Raw genomic sequence first — 21,758 nt, 5'->3', positions numbered from 1 at the left:
AAATCTAAAAAGTGCTCGATCGACGCTCAGTCCAGTTCCGCTTCCTCAGCCTAGCAGCAGTGCATTAATTTCAGTCAGTTCTCGTTCTCACTTCACTTCCACTATTCATTTATTTTAGTTGAAGTTGTTGAAGTTCAAGGGATGAGAAGTGAAGAAGTGCAACCAACTGCTGGTAGTAGTCTATCCTATCCCTCTCGTTAGTTTGAACTAGTTTGACTTTTTTGTTGTGGTTCAAGATCAAGACAATTTCTTGTTTGAATAGTAAAATAAAATGGTGAGTATGTAAATCTTTATTCCTAAAAACCAAAGTTAAATGTTTTAAAGTTGTTCTTCAAGTGCTGACCACTAAGTTAAGTGATGGATTGATCATTAACACAGAGATTTCCAGAGCAAGCCTACATTGCACAATATTTTTGTAATTAATAATGACCTATTTTTCAATGTTTTCAATGTCAAAACTTTCTCTTATTTGACAAATTTCACAGCCCATTTTAACTTTAGGCCAGTAATACACTATCATAGTTATTATGCCATATATCTTTTATCAAATATGATAGTTCTCTCTAGGGGAACATATTACCATAGTTAAAACACTCCCTTAGATTTTACAAATCATATCATATTTCAACTATTAAAGTAGTTGGTCCATTCATTACACTGTGTAATACTTTCATCAAAGACATATATATTTCTTAGAACTAATATAGTGTAATAACAGCCTTAATCCACCCACCAAACCTCTGGATTATTAGTTTACATAACTTTTAGCAAATTTTATAGGAAATATAGGAAAATCGGACCCGGGACTGTTTTCCTTTTTTGTTTTGAGGTCCCCAGAGTCCAAAAACACCCTCTGTTCAAATTGGGCGACCAGCGAGTTGGCGACCAGCATGATCGAACTATGGGAATGGGGTTTTTGGAGGGTTTTATGGGGTAGAAATTGGTTTTTCCCATTTTTTCGCCCAAAAAACATAAAATTTCACAATTTCTTTCCAGACCATTTGGAGAGCTTAAAAAAAATTTTGTATAATGAGGTGTTATTGAATGCCTAACGGTTAGGCTATGGAGATAATAAATACCCCCGCCGCAGCAAACCTGCCGACTAAGCAAATTTCCATTTGTCTTAATTGATTTTCAATTAAATATATTTTAATAACATTAGGTTTAACGAGTACCTAGGTTTGCTGCTACAAGGAAACTAATAAAGTGTGTTTTTTTGTCAAATATTGATAGCTTAGTACAAAATAAATAAATTTGATCAAAATACAAAATACATCCATAAACAAGCAAACTACAACATTTTACAATATTCTCCATAAGAAGAACATGGGAATTTTAAATTTACAATTTTTTTAATTTTCTCCGTTACTATTAACCGAACAAAAATACTTTTAAATACTAAATTAATTGTTTTTTTAAACTCTTTAAAAAGGTCTAAAGAGAAATTGGGAAATTTTGTGTTTTGAGGGTCAAAAGTGAGAAAAACCAATTTTTACCCCATAAAACCCCCCGTAAAGCTCCGTTCCCATGGTCCGATCATGCTGGTTCGCGAACTCATTCAATTTTATCCCGCTTTACACCTTGAAACCAAATTTCATCAAAATCGGACAAAAATTACTCAAGTTATCGCGTTCACGGACGTATATATATACTTTTGTGCCCACCCGGTTTGGCAGTCAGTGCGCTGGTAATTTACTCGGTGTGGCAGTCACCCGCCCGAAAGCCAGTCAGCTCTCCCATAAGCCAGTCAGGTATGGCTTCCCGTGCACTTTATACGTATGAAAACAGCAAACCGGTGCTGCTGCCTGTGTCGATAAGCGTAACTGCAATACCAATGCGGAGACTGTCTCATCGTGTGTTCTATCGTGGAGTAGTGTAGCCAGTACGGCACCCTACCCTACTTTGTAGCGGTAAAACCCAGCGGTCTGTAACCTTCGTTTACTCCTTGTTACTATTTGTGTTGGGATAGTGATTAACTACGTGTTAATGTTTAAACATGTTCATACTCCAAATAAATATGATGCACCTCTAATAAGGATCGTCGAATATTAATTAATTATAATTGGTTGAATCTTGATCCTACCCGTTCATCATCTCATATTTTAAGTTATTTTGATTTTTTTTACCTTCAGTTGAAATTTTAGTCAACTTCTCCTTTATACAATATTTTTTATCCTAGTATTTACAGTGTTTCCACGGACCGGGAACTATACGGATTTTCTTTATCTCGAGAAATATACGTGAATCTTGTCCGAGATACTGGAACTGTTTTTTACGCAATTGCGTAACGTGAAGGAGTAACTATTACATATGACAACGATATTATTCTATCTGATAAGAATAACCATGAAACTACACTCGAAAGATAAAATATTTTTATAATAATTTCAATTTTACAAACAAACTATTACAGGAATTATATTTTGGGACGGATGAATGATAAGGAAGCAACAAAAAGTGGTCACGAGTGCAAATACGGGGGGGGGGGGAGGGGGGTACAATATAACGAACGCCAGAAACGATTATTTGTTTACTTTTCAGATTCCTTATCAAATCTCTCTCTCTATCTCTCTCTCTCTCTCGCTCTCTAACAATGTACAGATTGTGGACTTTACTATTTAAGTTTTCCTGCAATTATTTCAGTTCAATCCCATACCTATCCTTATGGTTTCCTATCTATTATTTTTCAAAATAAATAGTAAAGCAGGTTAAACTATTTTTTATTTTATTTTCTTGAAACCAAACACTCTTTACCATCCGGTATTCTGCAGAGTCAAATGTTTAACACTGTGTTTATAAAAATTGAATTGCCACTCAATTTTGTGTTTTATTTTTTTTTACTTATAGTAACTGGGATATTTATATATACCAATAAGTGCTGCAAGCTGTAATAAATGCTGCTGATTAATATCAAAATAAGTTATAATTTATTTTGTATAATACATCGGTCATTGAATACAAACCATATAATGGGTTTTCTATTTGTAACTTGCAAATACAGTAGAACCTCGCTTAACTGGAGTCGCATCATCATGATGCCTATATATTATATAACCTCACAAATCCCAAGAAAATGTTTTATTAACTGTGTTTTTCAGTCTTATATTTCGATATGAACGATATATTTAACTATTTACGGTAATTTTTATGTGCAGTAGGTTCCCAATTATTGAAATATTACAGTTCATTTAACAAAAATAAGATGGAAGCAAAACGGAGAAATATCGATCAGTATCGTCAAGGTCAACCTATACGCTCGCACCTACAGACTGACAATCTTGCACTGACACTGACATACTGACAATCGTCTGCTTCTGTCTGCTGTCACAACACTACAATATTTTGTGGTTGGGTCGTTGGGTGATTAGTAACCATGACAACTTGTGGATGTAGAGAAACCAAAGAAAGAATAGAACAAAGAGAAATAATAAGAGGTGTTTTACATCATTTTTATCTTATTTTTATCATTGTTATTATTACCAGAAAGACTTAAGTACAGTACTATGATTTTATGGTGTTTTATGAGTTATTTAATATTTTTATCCCCATACTTCTGTTCTGAAACATCATGTAGTAGTAGCCTAGGATGACTACGGTATCAGTAGTCTTCTAGTCTACATTTTCATTTTGTTTTGTTCTTTACGTGATTTATTGCTGTACAGTAAGCAAGTTTTGTTTTGTTTGAGTAAGCATACGGTGTAGTTTTTATTAGTAAACCAAGGTTAATGACTTAACATATCACGGTTGCGCAATACCTATTGTATTTTGACTATGTAAAATGCAAATTTATAATCACGTTAACGTCCATTTATATAGTGTCCCGGAACGGCATTGTTCCTGAGTAAGAAACATATAAATATCATATTTAAACTATCCAGAAGTCCTTAGTTACTCACACGGGGAAAAAAGTTTTAGGCCTAAATCATTTGAAACCTGTACATTACATATTTTTGGTCGAGTTTTCGACCACTGGACGACCACTAGTTAAAGTTAATTGTATTACAACAATCTTTATAGTAAGCAATATAAGCTTGAATCGGACTTATCTGCCTTCAGCTAATCCATCATATGATAGTACGTTAGAGAGTATGCCCATGCAGTTTTTAAAAATTTGTTTGGTTCCCCTAAATGGCCGAAACTATAGAAATTACTCAGTATTTTTCACGCTGAATTCAAAGAAGGCTATTAGTAGTATGAAAATCACACAGTATTTAATACAAAAATTAAAGCTTATGCCTATGTATATTAGTTTTAAAACAGAGTAGAATAAGGCACCTATAATCTAGATTAGGCATTGATTAGTGTTTATAAACTAAACATGGATGAACCACTAAGTCAAGCTACTAATCCAGTTGTTCAGGCTAGGCTAAACTGAACTCTGAAAGCATCCATCTCAAAACGGCCACAACTTAAGAACAGATCCTAGAATTTGATTTATTTTAAACTTTATTTTTCTGAAATAGATAGCTAAACTGTCCAGTGCAATCATCCCACACTGCAAATAGCAACACTCAAACTTAGTTAGGTAAGCTAGTGGTAGGTTACAACTAATTATTATCCCTGTGACCGGTTCAGTGTAACATCTGACATCAGTCAGAATCAGACGACATTATTGACAACGACACTCGTCGTGTCGTTTCTTTAATTTACGGTATAATATACAGTAGTATAAAACATCTACCATATCCATAATAATGTTCTACCACTGAACCTAAACAGCAGAAAAAAGCAAATTACCAAATTCAAATCACCAAGATTCGCACAATATGACAAATTATTTATAAATTTAAAACAGTATATCTTCTGTGCCAGTAGTTAATGCGTGATTGAACTTCAAACAAACAAACAAACACACAAACTTTCACATTTATAATATTAGTAAGATAAGATGTATTAATTAAATATTAATTACTAGCTGTGTGCCCGTTCTACGCACGGGGATCCTCTAGTGGTCAGTTGAAACCTTCCTAAATAAAGAAAAACTATTGGTTTGCATATTTTCAGATATGCTAGCCAAACTATACAAACAAATACAGTATCTGACAGTTTCAAGTAAAAAAAAATGCGTAATAGATCTATGAGGGGTACACTTCCATATCTGTTGGCACAAACAACTAAATTAGTAATATTGATTATTCGATTGTTTAATTCCATATATCGTTTGGTTAGTTAGGTTAGGTTAACCTTACCTAACTAACCAAACAATATATAGTTAAAATACTATACCTCAACCTCGCCATTAAACATTCAGGTTGGAAATTTCACTATCAAAGGTGCTCTTGGCCTGTCCGTACGGAACACTGAGTTATATGTGCTACCAACTTATGAATAATTGTTTAAGCCTACGAACCCAAGAGATGGATAATTGGTCTGTTGGACGTATGGTCCAGCGAGCAGCACATAGCGTTGAGAAGACACATTAGAAATACGATTTGAGCATAATCCGTAAACCTTTGTTACAATCACCCACTGCAGTTGTCTCTAAACACTTTACACAACCACCATTGAAGTGCCGTCAACGAGTTGAAACCTTATATGTAAGCTATTGGTAACGCTTATGTAAAAAATGTAAGTTTCCCAGGCATATAGAACACTGAGTCAAAGTCTTTTCCCCGGTTATAAACCCAAAACTCGATAGAAATTCTATACACAAAGAAGCTCTATTTTCATTTACGGTTACCCTACACATTATTGCACTTGCGATTAATTAAATCCGTTATGTAAGGAAAAACGGTTTTAATCCAACTTGGTTTGGATTTGCTTTTGAAACTTGATCTGAAATGATTGCGGTATTTGTAAACAATATTCAATGTAAACATATCAGTGACAGCTAGAGAAAAATAATCTTGATCCGAACAGCTGTTCGCTATTTCATATGATAATTATGTGATAAACATTGTGAGAAAACTTGACAAAAATCGCACAAAATTGGGTTTTAAACGTCCGTAAGTTTTTTTTACAAAGTAACGAGGCCATATTTTAATAGCTAAAGACACTTTCGCCAATCCAGTGAATACATTAAAATGATTCGAGGATCTTGATAGGTACTCTCGTTTTCAGGAGAAGGCCGCGTAAAATGGCCTTTGGACCGTGACAGACGGAAGATAGACAACAACGGAATTGAGATAATAATTGATGATTGAGATAATAACGGAATTGAGATGAAACTTTTTTCGGATTCTTGAATGTTTAAAACGTAAAAATAATCTAAAAGTTGATGATTCTGAGCAATGTACAGACAAAACTCTAATTTTATTTATATAGATTAGTACCTGTGGTGATTTTTATTAGAAATTTATTGAAGTAAATAAAAAGCAAAGTTAAAAACCATCTGACCAGTGTTTTTATTTAAAAAGTACGTAGGCCTATTTGATTGGCTTTGTTTTCTGAACTAAAATATCTATTTCCTGATCTATTTTTAGTTCCTGTTTTCGAAACATAATTTGGCAAAACAATTATTTATTCATTAAACAACTTGATCGAAAAATAATTTCTAAACATTGGAGGACAATTAAAAAACTTTTGAATTCTAATAAACCTAGCTGCCGTACCTGTGTTTTACATCGGAGAGGATTTTGAAGAGAAAAAGTTTGATACACGTCACATATTTCAAATCCCACTCCAAACACGTCATGTTAATACGTTTTCTTCCTTAAATTAAGAAAGTCACAATCTCCAATTAACAGGCTCGTAGCAAAAATTAAAAGTTTCACAATTCGAATAGTTTCTACCTTTTGGACCGCAAAATCAAAGAACTTTATTGACAGCATTTAAAGCTGACTTCGTTAAACATTCTGTTATCTACATTCTTCAAAAATGTAAACATTGTGAAACTTTGGAATCCCATGGGGCGTAACTCAAAGAAAACACGTTAAATGTAATCGGTATATTTGTTAACCAGGTACAGGGCTACCTCTTGAATTGATATAGATAATAAATCGAAAAATAAAGAAATATAAGTTGATTGATTATTGGCTCTTACAAAAGGGTAAACAATAAAGGAACATGATTTAATTAAGTAACCACACATCACTGAGTCTATATCTTCATTCTTTCTTGTAAAAATCGCTTTGATTGTGGCTATATAAAATAGGGAAGTAATATTTCACTGTACAACGAGCTCAAAAGCTCGAGAACCAGCAATAAGATGGAAATAACCGGCAGAACCTTTAACCATCCACTGGCTCGCTAGTCGCTACCCCAGGTCGGTTGGTAGCCGGGTAGCCCATCAATGGAACCCGTTAGGCTCGCCCCTACCTCTCGCCACAAAAGAGACAAGAATTTTGCCTTGTTCCACACGCCTTTGATTGTTTGAGGCGGGAAAACTATTTGTGTGCTACGGCCCGCGCAACACAGGATATTGTTTTCGTATTAGTTGGCCTTTTTCCAAGATGACCGTGACCGTTAACTTATTTTATGGACTCCCTTGGAGAATAATTCAAAACTACAAAGAACATTTATAAACCCACAGTATACTAGCTATTTAAATTATAAACACTTTGGTGTTTGAAAAATATTTTTGGACGATAAATTTTGCAGCTTTTTGAAATCATCCAAGATGGCCGCTTGCCTCCAAGGACTCAACAATAGGCCTAATTGTGCGACTATAAAGCAATAACTTCCCACCTTACGCTTGCGAATTAGTACGGTACATATTTGTATCCACAGTTGCCAGGACGACTATTAAGACGACCAAAGATTACATTGACATTTAGGTATTTAATCTGTAGAATAGTTAGTGATGTAAAATACCTGGGTATTTAAAACTCGGGGTAAATACCCTGGGTATTTACCCGGGTAAATACCCAAAATCCATAAATACCCGGGTATTTTGGGTATTTATGAAAACGATTTTAAATTCATTTATATTTACCCCTTAATATGTTATTGTTATCATTACATGATAAATTAGGATAGTCTATAACACCTTTAACATTAACTTGAACCTGTGCTAGTACCTTTTATTTAATGATTTAGCACTTTTTTTAAATAATACATAAAGTTTCTAAATAAGCATGGGGTTTTGTGTCTTAAATCGAGTAACATCAGTTAAATTTTACTTACTAAAAAATAGTATATTAAAAAGGCTGTGGCTATTTCAATTTTTATCATTTCATAAATTTATAACTAATTAAATAACATAAACAAAATTATTTTAATTTATAAATATCCAGGAATTGTTAAATATTTATGATGCTGATATTTATGGTTTGGAAAGATAGACAGACCTAAGGCCTGATTGACATAGGCAGAATGGCAGAATTCTAGGTAATTAAACATTTCATCTGTGTTACCGCTTGGTTGGAAACAATAATATATTTGGATAAACCTACTAAAAAATGTAGCCTTTCTCCTGTTTTTTGGTCTAACTTAATATAATTTTGAGAGATTTATTGTGCTATAGATTCAAATGTTTTGAATCACAACTTTATGAAATTAGTTTATTTTTTTTTTTTGATACCAACATAAGATCTAGAACAAAAATATTATTAAATCCTGCCATCCTATAGATTGAATTTTAATTATTTTCTTAAGTTGTTTACACAAAGGCCACTACTATGTTAAATTTTCCTGTCTTTCTAAATAATAATAATTACTTTGCAAATCATTTTTTCACTTTTAATCAAATAAATTCATCTATTTATCATAGAAATTAAAAAATCATAAGTAGTCAAGACCAGTGCAACCATGCGACCAGGGTTCTAATACCGATTATGCTTTATGCTCAGTCCTGGATATTTATGGTGATTATACCCAGAAGTAAAATACTAGTAGTGACCATATGAAATTTTGTTTAACACATTTAATTATCATTTTACCATCCTTACAGGGTAATAACTGCAAAAAAACATCTCAATCAACTCTAACTTTAATAAAAAATATAAATACCCAGTTTTTGGGTATTTACCCTGGCCTGGGGTAAATACCCGGGTAAAAACCCAATTTATATTTACCTACCCACTGGGTATTTACCCGGCCCACATCACTAAGAATAGTAATTGTTAAGTAATCTGGAAGACAACTAATTAAAATGAAGTGCGAAAGATGGGTTATGACAGTGCTCAATGCCTGAAGCATAATCCATTTGTTTGAGGTGCGGATTTTCAAGCTTGTAGAACAAATAAATATCACAAAGTAGAAGGGCAGGGGTGAAAGTGACTGAAGTGACGGGATACCCGGGTGGATTTTCAGTGACTGGATTCCAGTGGTATGCGGTAAAATATATAGTGACTGGCTTAGCAGCACAAATTTTACGTGACTGGCTTTCCCATGCAAATGCGGAGGTGACTGCATTAGCATAGCATTTTTTACGTAATTATATTTTAGTATTTTTAAGAAAAAAAGAGATATATACGTTCAGATATGTCTAGGCTTAAGATATTTACCAACATATATTATATATATATCATGGTCTTGAAATATATTGGGGGGTGCAACTGACTGACTTCCAGTGTATATTTTATGTGACTGGCTTCCCGGGCGCGGCCGTGTATATATATATATAGGTATATATATATATATATATATATATATATAAATATATATATATATATAAGTCTATATATATATATAGGTACTAGCTGAACCCGGCAGACGTTGTCTTGCCTTTGACTATTTATAATCCCGCGGGCTTTGCCCCGTTTAACTTCTTAATTTTCAAGATGATCTCGTTCGCATGGCTCAATCACGTCCTGGTTGAAGTTCGTTCGCTACGCTCACTCACCTTTAGGTTGGAGCTCGTTCGCTACGCTCACTCACCTTTAGGTTGGAGCTCGTTCGCTGCGCTCACTTGCCTTCAGGTTAGCTCGTTCGCTACGCTCACTTGCCTTCAGGTTAGCTTGTTCGCTACGCTAACTCGCCTCCAGGTTGAAGTTCGTTTGCTACGCTCACTTACCTTTTGGTCGCAAATTAGCTGTTGTCATAAATGTAAAAGAAATAATAGAGCTGCACCCTATTGGTAATCCTTGTAACTTTAATGCTATTGAACATCATAGAACAGAACCAACTTGTTTAATTGAAAAACAGCTGTTAAGATTCATTAATTCCATTTCTCATAAGGTTAACATGGGAAACTCCAGAGCCACTGGGGCGGAGCCGATTGGACGGATCACGAAATTGATGGTGTATAAACCTATACCATGACATTCTACACGTATGTACCAAGTTTCGTGGCAATCGGTTCAGCGGTGTCTGAGTTTATCACATCCAAACAAACAAACAAACAAATATATATACAAACATCCTCTTTTATACTTATAGAAGATATATATATACATATATAAAAATTTGAACGAATGGTGTTTTTGGCCTCTGGGGACATCAAAATGAAAATGTAAATCGGTCCCGGGTCTAGGTCTTACCGTGCCACCTACGGTAATAGCTACTTCCCTATAGGGAAATTCGCTAAAAACTTTAAATTTTAAATTCCCATGTTTTTCTTATGGAGAGTAAATAAATTGTTGTAGTTTGTTTGTTTATGGATATATTTTAATCAAATTTTGCAATTTTGTTTATTTCATACTAAGCTATGAACATTTCGATAAAACACACACCTCAATACCTTCTCTGTAGCAGCAAACCTAGGTACTCATTAAAATTTATGTTATTTAAATAGGGAACAAATCTAACAATTTTCAGGGAATATTTTTGTAGAAATCCACCCAGGTAAATGGAAATTCGCTTAGTCTGCAGGTTTGCAAAGGTTATTTAACCCTAGAGTGGTGTCTTCAGTCTGTGAGTCCGATGATGTGTATTTTATATTAATACTTTCAAGTTCCTACTACCCCCGCTTGGGTGCAAGACTTGTGTCTCCTGCTACCTTCCTACCTCGACTCAGTCTACCACCAAACACAAGGGCATAATTTTGAGGTTACAGATTCGTCTGCAATTGTGTACTTCGGTCCCCTACACCTAAGACGCACCTAGGGTGTGATTGGTTCAACTGACCGAGGTCACCTAAAATGAGGTTACAGATTCGTCTGCAATTGTGTACTTCGGTCCCCTACACCTAAGACGCACCTAGGGTGTGATCGGTTCAACTGACCGAAGACACCTAAAATGAGGTTACAGATTCGTCTGCAATTGTGTACTTCGGTCCCCTACACCTAAGACGCACCTAGGGTGTGATTGGTTCAACTGACCGAAGACACCTAAAATGAGGTTACAGATTCGTCTGCAATTGTGTACTTCGGTCCCCTACACCTAAGACGCACCTAGGGTGTGATCGGTTCAACTGACCGAAGACACCTAAAATGAGGTTACAGATTCGTCTGCAATTGTGTACTTCGGTCCCCTACACCTAAGACGCACCTAGGGTGTGATTGGTTCAACTGACCGAAGACACCTAAAATGAGGTTACAGATTCGTCTGCAATTGTGTACTTCGGTCCCCTACACCTAAGACGCACCTAGGGTGTGATTGGTTCAACTGACCGAAGACACCTAAAATGAATAATAGTATACTATGTAATACAGTGTAGACTCCCTCTTATCCGGACATCGGTTTAACCTGACTACACTCAGCGGAAATGACATCTCTTTAACCTTACAATTTTTATCAGCACATCGGTTTAACCGGACTAGATTGGCAGGAAGTGGGTGGTACTAAAACAACTGTTCTCGTGGGAAAAATTTTAGACCAGTGATCACATGTCTAAATACAATGCTCTCCTAAATTTAAGCCCGCAAATATTTGGGTTACATAATAATTTTTTGGGGACGTCGGTTTAACTGGAAAACCCGTTATCCGGACTGGCCTCGGTCCTGAGGAGTCCGGATAAGAGGGAGTCAATGTACAACACTATACCTAATTTATTAATTTTATATAATGTAAAATTATATAATTTTAATCATTTTACATAGTTTATAAATTGTATTTCCATAGTTGTATACCTACATAAAATATTAAAACGGTCTCACAAATATTAAAACGACATCAAAGCCGCCACTACTCTATGGGTCAAACGTTAAAAATAGACAGAATTCTGCCTATGTTTTTTTACATCAACTAGTCAATAAACTTTCATAATATTACCAGTAAAGGCTTTAGTAATTTAAAAACAGTATTTTGAAAAAAGTTTTACTTTATCAACTTTTGATAAATGTATTAGTTTTTTCAAAAATATTTTACCAATACTCAGAGAGGTTTTATTTAACGATAAACATCATAAAAATGTAATAATAATTTTACACAGTTTTGTCTATTATAATTGTAGTTATATACTAAAAACTAGCTGTAACCCGCGGGCTTTGCCCCGTTTAACTTCTTAATTTTCAAGATTATCTCGTTCGCATGGCTCAATCACGTCCTGGTTGAAGTTTGTTCGCTACGCTCACTCCCCTTTAGGTTGGAGCTCGTTCGCTACGCTCACTCACCTTTAGGTTGGAGCTCGTTCGCTGCGCTCACTTGCCTTCAGGTTAGCTCGTTCGCTACGCTAACTCGCCTCCAGGTTGAAGTTCGTTCGCTACGCTCACTCACCTTTTGGTTGCAAATTAGCTGTTGTCATAAATTATGTAAATGTAAAAGAAATAATAGTGCTGCACCCTGTTGGTAATCCTTGTAACTTTAATGCTATTGAACATCATAGAACAGAACCAACTTGTTTAATTGAAACAGCTGTTAAGATTCAATAATTCCATTTCTCATAAGGTTAACATGGGAAACTCCAGAGCCACTGGGGCGGAGCCCGAAAGGATTTTTGAAATAAGAATATGCATATATGTTAATCGGGAATGTGAGCTATCATCATGCCAAATTTCAGCCCAATCCGACCAGTATTTTTCGCGTTCACTTGTCACAAACATACATCCATACATCCATACATCCATACATCCAAACTTTCTCATTTATAATATTAGTAGGATTACTAAAACTTGTTTACTTTTACTTTTTCTTCATATGAGAAAAATATAAACAATTTAAATTAAATGTTTTTGTTCTGTGGGTGGAAATGGGAAAATTAATGTTACCCCCCATAAAACCCCAGACTTCCAATCATACTGGTTAGTGAACTCGTTAGAATCAACATAGGTTCACACGTTGGCACTTTATCAAAATCCAATTAAATTTTGTGAAGTTATCCCTTAAGGACTTCACGCATACTATGTCCATTCCAGTCACCATCGTGACTTGGACTGGAAGGCTGGAGTATTACGCATAATACGTTCTGCCCCACTCTGTAAATACACTTTTACAAATAGCGTTTTTGGCCTCTGGGGACATCGAAGTGACAAAGTAAATTGGTCCTAGGTCTAGTTCTTACCATGAGACCTACGGTAATATGTTTATCCCTGTATGGGAATTTCACTAGAAAATAGCATGGCAGTGAGTTAATATTAACTGGGTAAAATCCAAAATTATTAGATTAAAATCCTGATGATATAACGCATGTTTTAAGACATTTGACAATTATGGTGGAATATTGCCTTTAAATCCGACTTTTTGACCATCCAATTCAATAAGTGAAATATTTAATACACAAAAATTATCTTTAGCCTATGTGTGCTTATGTTTTGTACCACCAAGACTGTCTAAAGTTTACATCAGTCAAGCAATGAGTGAACTGTCCTCTCATCACATTCCAAGACACTCTCCATGGTGGTCTGAAGAGTGGGTGGTTTACAAACAAAAGATAAGAGCAGACCACATAGATTACAATCACTGGAGATAGGAGAAAATTATGGGTGTGAATGTTTACTCACTCACAGACAACATAAACAGTAATCACTATGGAAGAACTATTTGTTTGCAGTAGATTTCTCAAATTTTATCCTCGTAATATTTCTTAAAGACAATTACATGTTTATAAAACAGTTTTTTTTTCTAATTGTCTGATGTATGATCATGACTCATTATAAACTAATGAATACTTTCACTAGGATTGCTTTCATAGCAGTGAAAGCCAGTTGAGTCTTTCCATAGCATTTAAGTATTTTAGATACAATTATCTAACTGCCACAAACGTTCCCCACACTCCGCACTTCTCGCCTTTACTACTTCCTTCACCACTTCCTACGTCGTGGACCTGTTAAGTTTACCATTTATGAGATGGATCCATGAATGTGATTCACTGACAAATTGTTTAAGATAAAATGTTATTTGTTATAGTTATAACCTTATTGAGCTACTTATATCAAATCTGTTACTAATCAAATCAAATCAAATACTATAGTTAGAAAGAAGTATGTTTTATCTATGACTGTATAGGCCTACCTATTCAATCAGTGGTCGTTTCCAAATTGGAGCTTGAATGTAAACCTTACATAAGACTTTCTCTGTATTATTTGATCAGTGGTCATCATCCAAATTTTTTCCTTTGTACTGTGTTGAGGTTGTGTCTTTTGTTTTTAACATATGCTATGATTCTTTGTTTTGTTTACATTACGTCACTATTTTGTAACCATAATGGCAACCCATAAGTCCAATGTTAAAATTTGAAAACTTTGAGTTATATTTTAAAATTATATATAGGTATTATCAAAAATTGAAATTGGTTACGCCTAAACCAACCAAACATTATAAAACAGCCTTGGTTGGCTAAAATACGTTCAGCCGTTATTGAGATTGAGTGTTAGAAAGTTTGCATTGAAGTTGATCCCAAAGAGCTTCGCTTCGATCCGTTCAATAATCTTTGAAGATTCATAATGTCAGACGTATAAAAGGCATATACGAAGAAATTATTATAGTTGCTCAAGCAATAATTAATCAATGATTCCTCCTTGGGCTTGTAGCCTATACATATATATGAGATCTGTGACAGGTGACTTGGTTTATTTGTGTTGTGTGTACAATTCTGTGTGTATATATATATATGTGTTTGTCTGAATGTTAAGTTTTTTTTATCTGATTATATTTTACAAACTGTTAAATTCCAGAACAATAAGTAAAATAGATGACAAAATTGGTGCAACGCAAACACCTGTCTCTCAACAGAATGTTAAAATGTATTTAGTTTTCTTTTGAAGTCTAACAAGTTTTTTGTTAACTTAACACATTACTGTTCAAAAACGTTAAGTGTTTTACCTCAAAACATTATACACTAATATTGAACTAGGAAAGGCAAAGAACGTTTTGTAGTTTTCGATGATGCACCGCCAGAATTGATGTGTTACTCCACGATCCTATAGGTAGTTATAGTTGCGACGTTCCGCGATCCCAGTGACTAAAGTAATAACGGTCAACAGATGTATCATGAGTTTTTATATTGAAATTTATGGTAGAAATTTTTATAGGCTAGATTCTTGTCCACATGAAAAAGATTGTTAGGTAAATTAAGAATGAGTGAATGTCTACTGAATACAAAATGACTTTACAACTTAATTAATCGTAGCATAACTGAAAATATTTGTAGGCTTATAGGTTATATTATATTTGTTTACCTCTTGAACAAATCAAACACCTCAGTCCCCTGGTATTATTTGTAAAATCAAATTAAATTTAGTTTCAAGCACAAATTATTTTTTTACAGGATCAGTTAGAACAAAATGAGTTGAAGAATTCTTTGGAGTCACTGCTCTCTACCCTTCAATGTCCAGTCTGCCTCTGCCTTCTAGATAGACAGTCTGTGCTTTGTGTCAACGGTCATGCAGTCTGTAAAAAGTGTATGGATAAGTTGATGTCTACTACAAAACAGAATGCCTGCCCAAAATGCCGCAATGGCCTCTCAAACTTGCAACAAAATACAGTGTTCTCACAGATTTTGGAGATTCTACCTCATTGCTGCCGGTTTGATAGGTACTATTTGCTTTGAAACATCTTAATTTAGACCTCAATTCTTAAAATGAATGTATATTGAAATAGAATTGTCGTGTTAGCATTTCTTTGTAAGAACTATTTTTGTGTTTCATTGTCATTAGTCAATTGTTGATTTTGTAATCAAAAGTCAGCATCTAGTAAAGTTGCCAAGATGATGAGGGCAAGTTGTCAAGATTAATTATCAAATTTAATCAGAATCAAATTATTTTTGTTCAATTTTGATAAATAACGTTTTAGCTTGATAGCTAATGGAGACATATTTGAATTTGATTGTGGTTTTTGGCTCTGGGGGCATCAAACGGAACTCACAGTGTAATAGGTTAATTATTCTCTATGGGTAGTTCGTTAAAACTGATATTGCTTAGGTAAGGCTTTTAAAATGACTAGTGTACCTGTTGCTCGAAATCGAGCAAATGTCAAGTACCGTTATATACAGAAGTTATTTTAAAACTACAGTTATTACAGTAATAATTTTCGATGAGTTAAAAAGACCCGACTAAATGCTTATGTAACTAACTGAAATACTCACGCTATTTAATAGCGCTTTGAAATAATAAATGCTTCTTGAAAAAATATTTTAGCATTTTTTGGACCCGGCCTTATTTTTTAGCGTGTTCTACAAATGTTTCCCGACTTAAAGCTGTTACCGGTAAACATTTCTTGCATGTATTTATTTGGTCTGACTTTAGGTAGGTTTACTTTACCACTGTGACAACATGATGTGTATATTCTTCATGGTTTTTGTACTTCCAAAATAAGTTGCTTAACTTATTCAACTGCTGCTTACTCAACTGGCAAAAATGATTCATCTCCCCTAGTGATTGTGTACTTGGATTCCATACTGTGAGACCAGGCCTCTCCTCTACTCTTCTCATACGTAAGCACGTACATAATAATAATATACACTTGGACATAAAATTGAAACCAAGTTGCCCTTTTATGTTTATTTATCTTTTGTTTTTTTTTATCGAGAATCATTCAACAAGGGTGGATGGAGTGTTTAGATAGGAACCCTTTTCTTAAAATAGTATTAGTTCTGTATTGTCATACAACAATTGTACAGTTTATAATTTGTTATTATTTCAACAGATGTTCATATCTAGTGAAGCCAGGTGATGACCATGAGACCTTTTGCCGTTTCCGGCCGACAGAGTGTAAATTTCCAAACTGCAGTTGGTTTGGGTCAGTTGAGAACATTCCGTTCCACATAGAAGACAAACATCCCCTGGAGAAAATATACTCTGGAACTAAGCATACATTGAGTACTCCCCAAAGTTATGTTGATGGTAAAGGCGTATTGCTGTTCTCAGCTTGTGGGCATTATTTTTGGCAAAGAATGAAACCATACTCAAGCAGGGAAACCCCATCATCAAATTGCTTGGGTATGTGAGGGCAGAACCTTTTTCTTTTTATACTATACCTACCAAAACACTAGAGTGTGAGAATACACTAAGGTAAAGGTTTTTTTTTTACAATTCATGATACATACCAAACCCTACAAACTCCCTGGAAATGTTTTGTATATTTTTTGATCCATTACTTAAACAATAAAAAATAAATAAATAAATAAAACATTGCATGGATAAAGAATTTTTAACATGCATAAATTTATTCATAACTGAAAAGTAAATATTATATGGACATGTAAATAATTAAAATATAGATTAATATAGGAAGTACAGAAGTAAAATATATAACAGGGGAAATCTGTTTATAAATTGTTAATGTTCAAGTGCTTTTTCCATTATTTTTATGACATGCTCACTTAAATTACAATACAAGGTTACTTATCCAAATCAATCTGTAACAATTCAATTTTTTATTTACACACTGGATTTTCTGTTAAAAGAAATTAATGCTGCAAATTTTTTGTATCAATAATCATGTATCCTAAATTTACTGGTGACTTTGCAGATGACGAGTATCGGTTCAGCTTTCATCCAGTATTTGTGGGTAAACCGACTTGTGACGTTTATATAAGGATTTGGTTCCGATCAGAAGACAAAGAATTTTTCTCTTCTATGAAATTCAAGATGGATCAAAACAATGCCACTGGAAACTCCTTCTATTTTCCTCGATCAATGATTTTCAGTTTCATCACTGATAATGAGTTGAAATATGATCTAATGATAACAGAGGTAAGGAATGATGCAGTCAAATCACTGATTGAGTAAGCTTAAGTAGTACATTTGACATCTCTTGCGAAAGCGAAGCTTGTTGTGGTGGAATAATTCCCACTGCTCCAGCAAAAATTTGAGTATCTTACCTCGTAAGCACACTTGACAACTTTCGCGGACGCACAGTTGAAAACTTCTTCTCATATCTGCCATGGGAGATCTTAGTAGAAGTTTTTCGTTTGTGGTGCACCTACTTGATAGGTGTGTGCAGCGCTGCGGCAGCGAAAACGGCGACGGGCAGACAACTGTGCTCTTCAAGTATTTTCGGGACCTCTTTTATATTTTCCGGTACTCTTGTGTTATCTCGGCCCAGTTTCTTTAGGCCCAAACTTCCGCTAGTTTTGCCAAATGCTCAGAAAAAGATAAAGAAAAAGCTTTCCACTGCACTGTGCTTGGCTTCCCCGAGTGTTGCCAAGTGTAGTGTTCTACAACCTTTAGATTTTGTACTGATAAGTTGTGCTGTGTGTAGGCGGCTTTTCATTTGATTGCAAGCAGTAGCAATCCAACAGTAATTTTAAACATTAATTCAATATATGATTTTATATGTATAAGTTATGATATAACCAATGTAAATGACTATAGATCATTAGGATTTTCTCAGTTATCTTTAAAAAATATAAAATATAACTAAAAAACAGTATGAAGAGGAGTGTTGTTGACAGTAATTATTATTTTAATTTAAGTTATATTCAATGTTTTATAAGGTACCTATGATTTATTTGCTGTACCTACCTTCACTTTTTAAATTGCTAAAATAAATATATCTTTTTTACGTTGCTTTTTTGTTCTTATAAGCTCAAACATGTCAGTCAGTGATATCAATGGATTGTTCAGAGAAAATTTCAGGTTGTATTATGTTGCATTTCCTTTTCTTCACAGATTTTAAAGCAGTTTGCTCTTATGTTGATGTGTGGTTGCAGGCTTTATGTTATAGTGTTGTTTTAAAGGACTTTCTTCAAGGATCTAGGAATGAAATAAAACTAAAGTTACTTATTTAAAAAACTTGTTTGTTCAAATTTTTAATAGATAGTTGGTTCAAATTTTAAGTCTTATTATAAAATTGAAATAGAATTTAACTCGTCTTCTTATGAATAAACGGGCTATTAGTTATTGGCTAAGAGTTTATTTAGTTAATTTTTACTATCTAATATTCTTCAAGTATCTAATTTTCAGTCACAATTAAGGGTTTAAACTATCAAAAGAAAAATTATAAAAAGTCTTTACTATTTATGCATTTTAAAACTTAATTTTGTGTACATTTATTGGAAAATATCTTTTTGTCTTACACAATAAGTTGATTTACTGAAACTGATGTAAGTTTTCATACAGAAAAGTAACCTAACTATTGATTATAAATTCGTGATCACCTACTATACCGCATTTTCCAGTTACTTTATTACTTAATACAACATCTTACCTTACTTTGTAAACAATTTTGAATACAATAGTATTGCTTCCCAAACATTAGAATTTGTCACAAGAGCTGTTAGAGGAATGAAAAACTGACTTTCATTATTATTAACTATTACCAAAATGGTTAAGTTGGATTGAGTGACTTGTCGCTCTTAAAATTTCTCTCAAATTATTACTGATTAACATGATTATCTGATTTGTAACTCAGTATATAAACTTGTTTGATTTTATGTTTTTTACAAGCCTGTAATTTATATTTCATTTTGATTTTCTGTATTATTATGTTTAAGATAGCTTTTAAGATTTATTTATGTTTCTTGTTAGTTGTAAACCTGTAAATAATTGTTTGGTAAAATAATCAACAATAAATGGTCTGAAAATTTAATTAAATCAACTTTTCATTACTTTTTTACTAAACATTCCCCATGGTCCTGTGGTTTGAATTTAAAAAAAAACCCCTAGACCTTAACATCCTAGGACGCTAGTTGTAGTCAAAACTGTTTAACACATTACTTCGGGCTAGAGAGGGTTTGCCACTATCACATAGGCCTAGATAAAATCCATAGGTGGTTATAGCGGAACTGTTGATAAGAGAGTTGATACGGTTATAGACGTTTCATCTAATCTGAGCGAGCGTCAGGTGTAATTTCACTTGCTTTCATTGAAACAAAACTATTCTATTTGTCTTAAGAAAAGTGATCAAAGAGGTTAAATAATCAATTAAATTTGTTTTGCGTTTGTATACATTTTTACTTCTAAAACGGATTAATTGAGGTTATATGAATAAAAAAATCAAAACCATACCCAAATTAATACAACTTGTTACATATGTCTCGGAGGGAAATTCATCTAGTTTAATTAAAACTAAGGGTACAGTCCGGACAAGAAAAACTCCTGTGGAAAATTCACTTATAAAATAGACTATACCTTCAGATTGCTGACTCCATTAGTAATGGTAATGATAATATGCTTTTAAGAACATACTCTTGTTAAATAATTTTTTTATGGCACATAATCTCATACTGCAAATAATTAATTTTAATCCTTTGGTTCGTCGTGCATTTTACTCGTAATGTACTTCATATTATTTTAGTTTAGGGTTTTGTATTAATTTAAATATTGATCTTGTAATAAAACTTTATTTTTCAAAGTAGTTAATTCACAAGTGTAAATAGAATGAGGACTAAAATCTAGAGTGGTCCTAAGTAAATATACTAAGAAAATAATACAGTGGCAAGACACTTTCTTAAAGCAATAGCTTGTGAGCAATTTCCAACTATAGTTTTGTATGTAGAGTTAATAATACATGGTTAAGGGTAGCTTATTAGTGAAAAATGTATATTTTATCGCAAAAATGTGATGTTTGGCTAAAGTTCGCTTTTCTTCTCAGTGTCCACACAATGTAAAATTTTAGATTTCGGTTTTACTTACTCATGTACATTACACATCTTAACTAAACACTACGGTAACATTGAAACTTAAATAAAATATTTTGACAGGGAATTTCAATAATACAATGGTCTATGACTTTTCCTTAGATGAAACAAAATAAATAGTCTTGACGCTGTTCCATCTCGGATCACAGAGAGTTGAATACGTGATGTCACGTAGCTGGTCACAGTGGGAGATACCGCAGGAAGGTCACGACAAGTTTGAGCGTGACCAAGGACAAGAAAGTGGTCACAGCTAGATGGAGCCAATACAACCTGGAAAGATTATTACAAGTTAGCTAGTGGTTGGTTCCTTTATTGCACTGAAAAAATGTAATGCCACTACGGGACAGTTATTAAACAAAACACACAAAGACACTGTTATGTTTAAAAATAATTCTTTGATGAGATCAAAATGGATTTTTGAGGATGTGTGGTCAGGACCTAGTGTCCGACTGCCTACTTGTTTCCTGTCTGGGGTCATAACGCCGAGTGTGTTTGATTAACCGAAAGGCCGATTGCGGATATTGCCATAATCGTGGCAAACGATCACCACTGTTGTTGACATTGGGTATTGCCGCCATCGCGGGAGACGATTACCGATATCGCAGAGACTGCAAGTTATGCTCACAACTGTTGCCGCGGTCGCAGGAGATGATTACCAATGTCGTGGAGACTGCAGGTTATGCTCCTCCTGATATCCGACATTTTGACCGTTCCGACAATGGCCCGGTCCCAAAAACCGTATGTTGAGGGGACCGGATATGAGGGTTTCTTCTGTATTATGCTGTTTATTCTATTAAACAAAAATCTGAATCCTGAAATATGCAGTTATCCTGACTTCAGTGAGATAAACAAATAGAACAGATGTGGTGATTTCTCGGATGTGGGGTCTGCTCAACATACTTACGCCACTGGCTCATTTAGTATTTTCCAAACACTGGAACGCAGTTTATCATTAACGACACTCGGCATGTAGCATCTT

The 21,758-nt window shown here is 34.1% G+C and overlaps 2 protein-coding genes across 3 annotated transcripts in view; one reads left to right on the top strand and one right to left on the bottom strand.

Annotated features, from left to right (window-relative positions):
• The first annotated feature begins 208 nt into the window (after positions 1–208).
• LOC129001095 (E3 ubiquitin-protein ligase Siah2-like) lies at positions 209–19,605 on the top strand. Its single transcript, XM_054428266.1, has 4 exons — positions 209–274; positions 15,467–15,732; positions 16,843–17,135; positions 17,668–19,605. Exons 1-4 carry the CDS (start codon positions 272–274, stop codon positions 17,925–17,927), a joined length of 822 nt encoding a protein of 273 aa, XP_054284241.1. The 5' UTR covers positions 209–271; the 3' UTR covers positions 17,928–19,605.
• An 857-nt stretch (positions 19,606–20,462) lies between these two features.
• Positions 20,463–21,758, bottom strand: part of LOC129001094 (fatty acyl-CoA reductase wat-like) — a 29,322-nt gene continuing 28,026 nt past the window's right edge. For both annotated transcript variants that reach the window (XM_054428265.1, XM_054428264.1), the window contains exon 11: positions 20,463–21,049. In XM_054428265.1, coding sequence (XP_054284240.1) covers positions 20,959–21,049 — 91 coding nt within the window. In that variant the 3' untranslated portion in view covers positions 20,463–20,958. The remainder of the gene's footprint in view (positions 21,050–21,758) is intronic.

This window comes from Macrosteles quadrilineatus, unplaced genomic scaffold, assembly GCF_028750875.1.
Source record: "Macrosteles quadrilineatus isolate MER2022 unplaced genomic scaffold, UCM_ALF_1.0 Scaffold_8__2_contigs__length_117827958, whole genome shotgun sequence".
In the NCBI taxonomy this organism is placed as follows: Eukaryota; Metazoa; Arthropoda; class Insecta; order Hemiptera; family Cicadellidae; genus Macrosteles; species Macrosteles quadrilineatus.
This window is presented reverse-complemented; position numbering and strand designations above follow the sequence as displayed.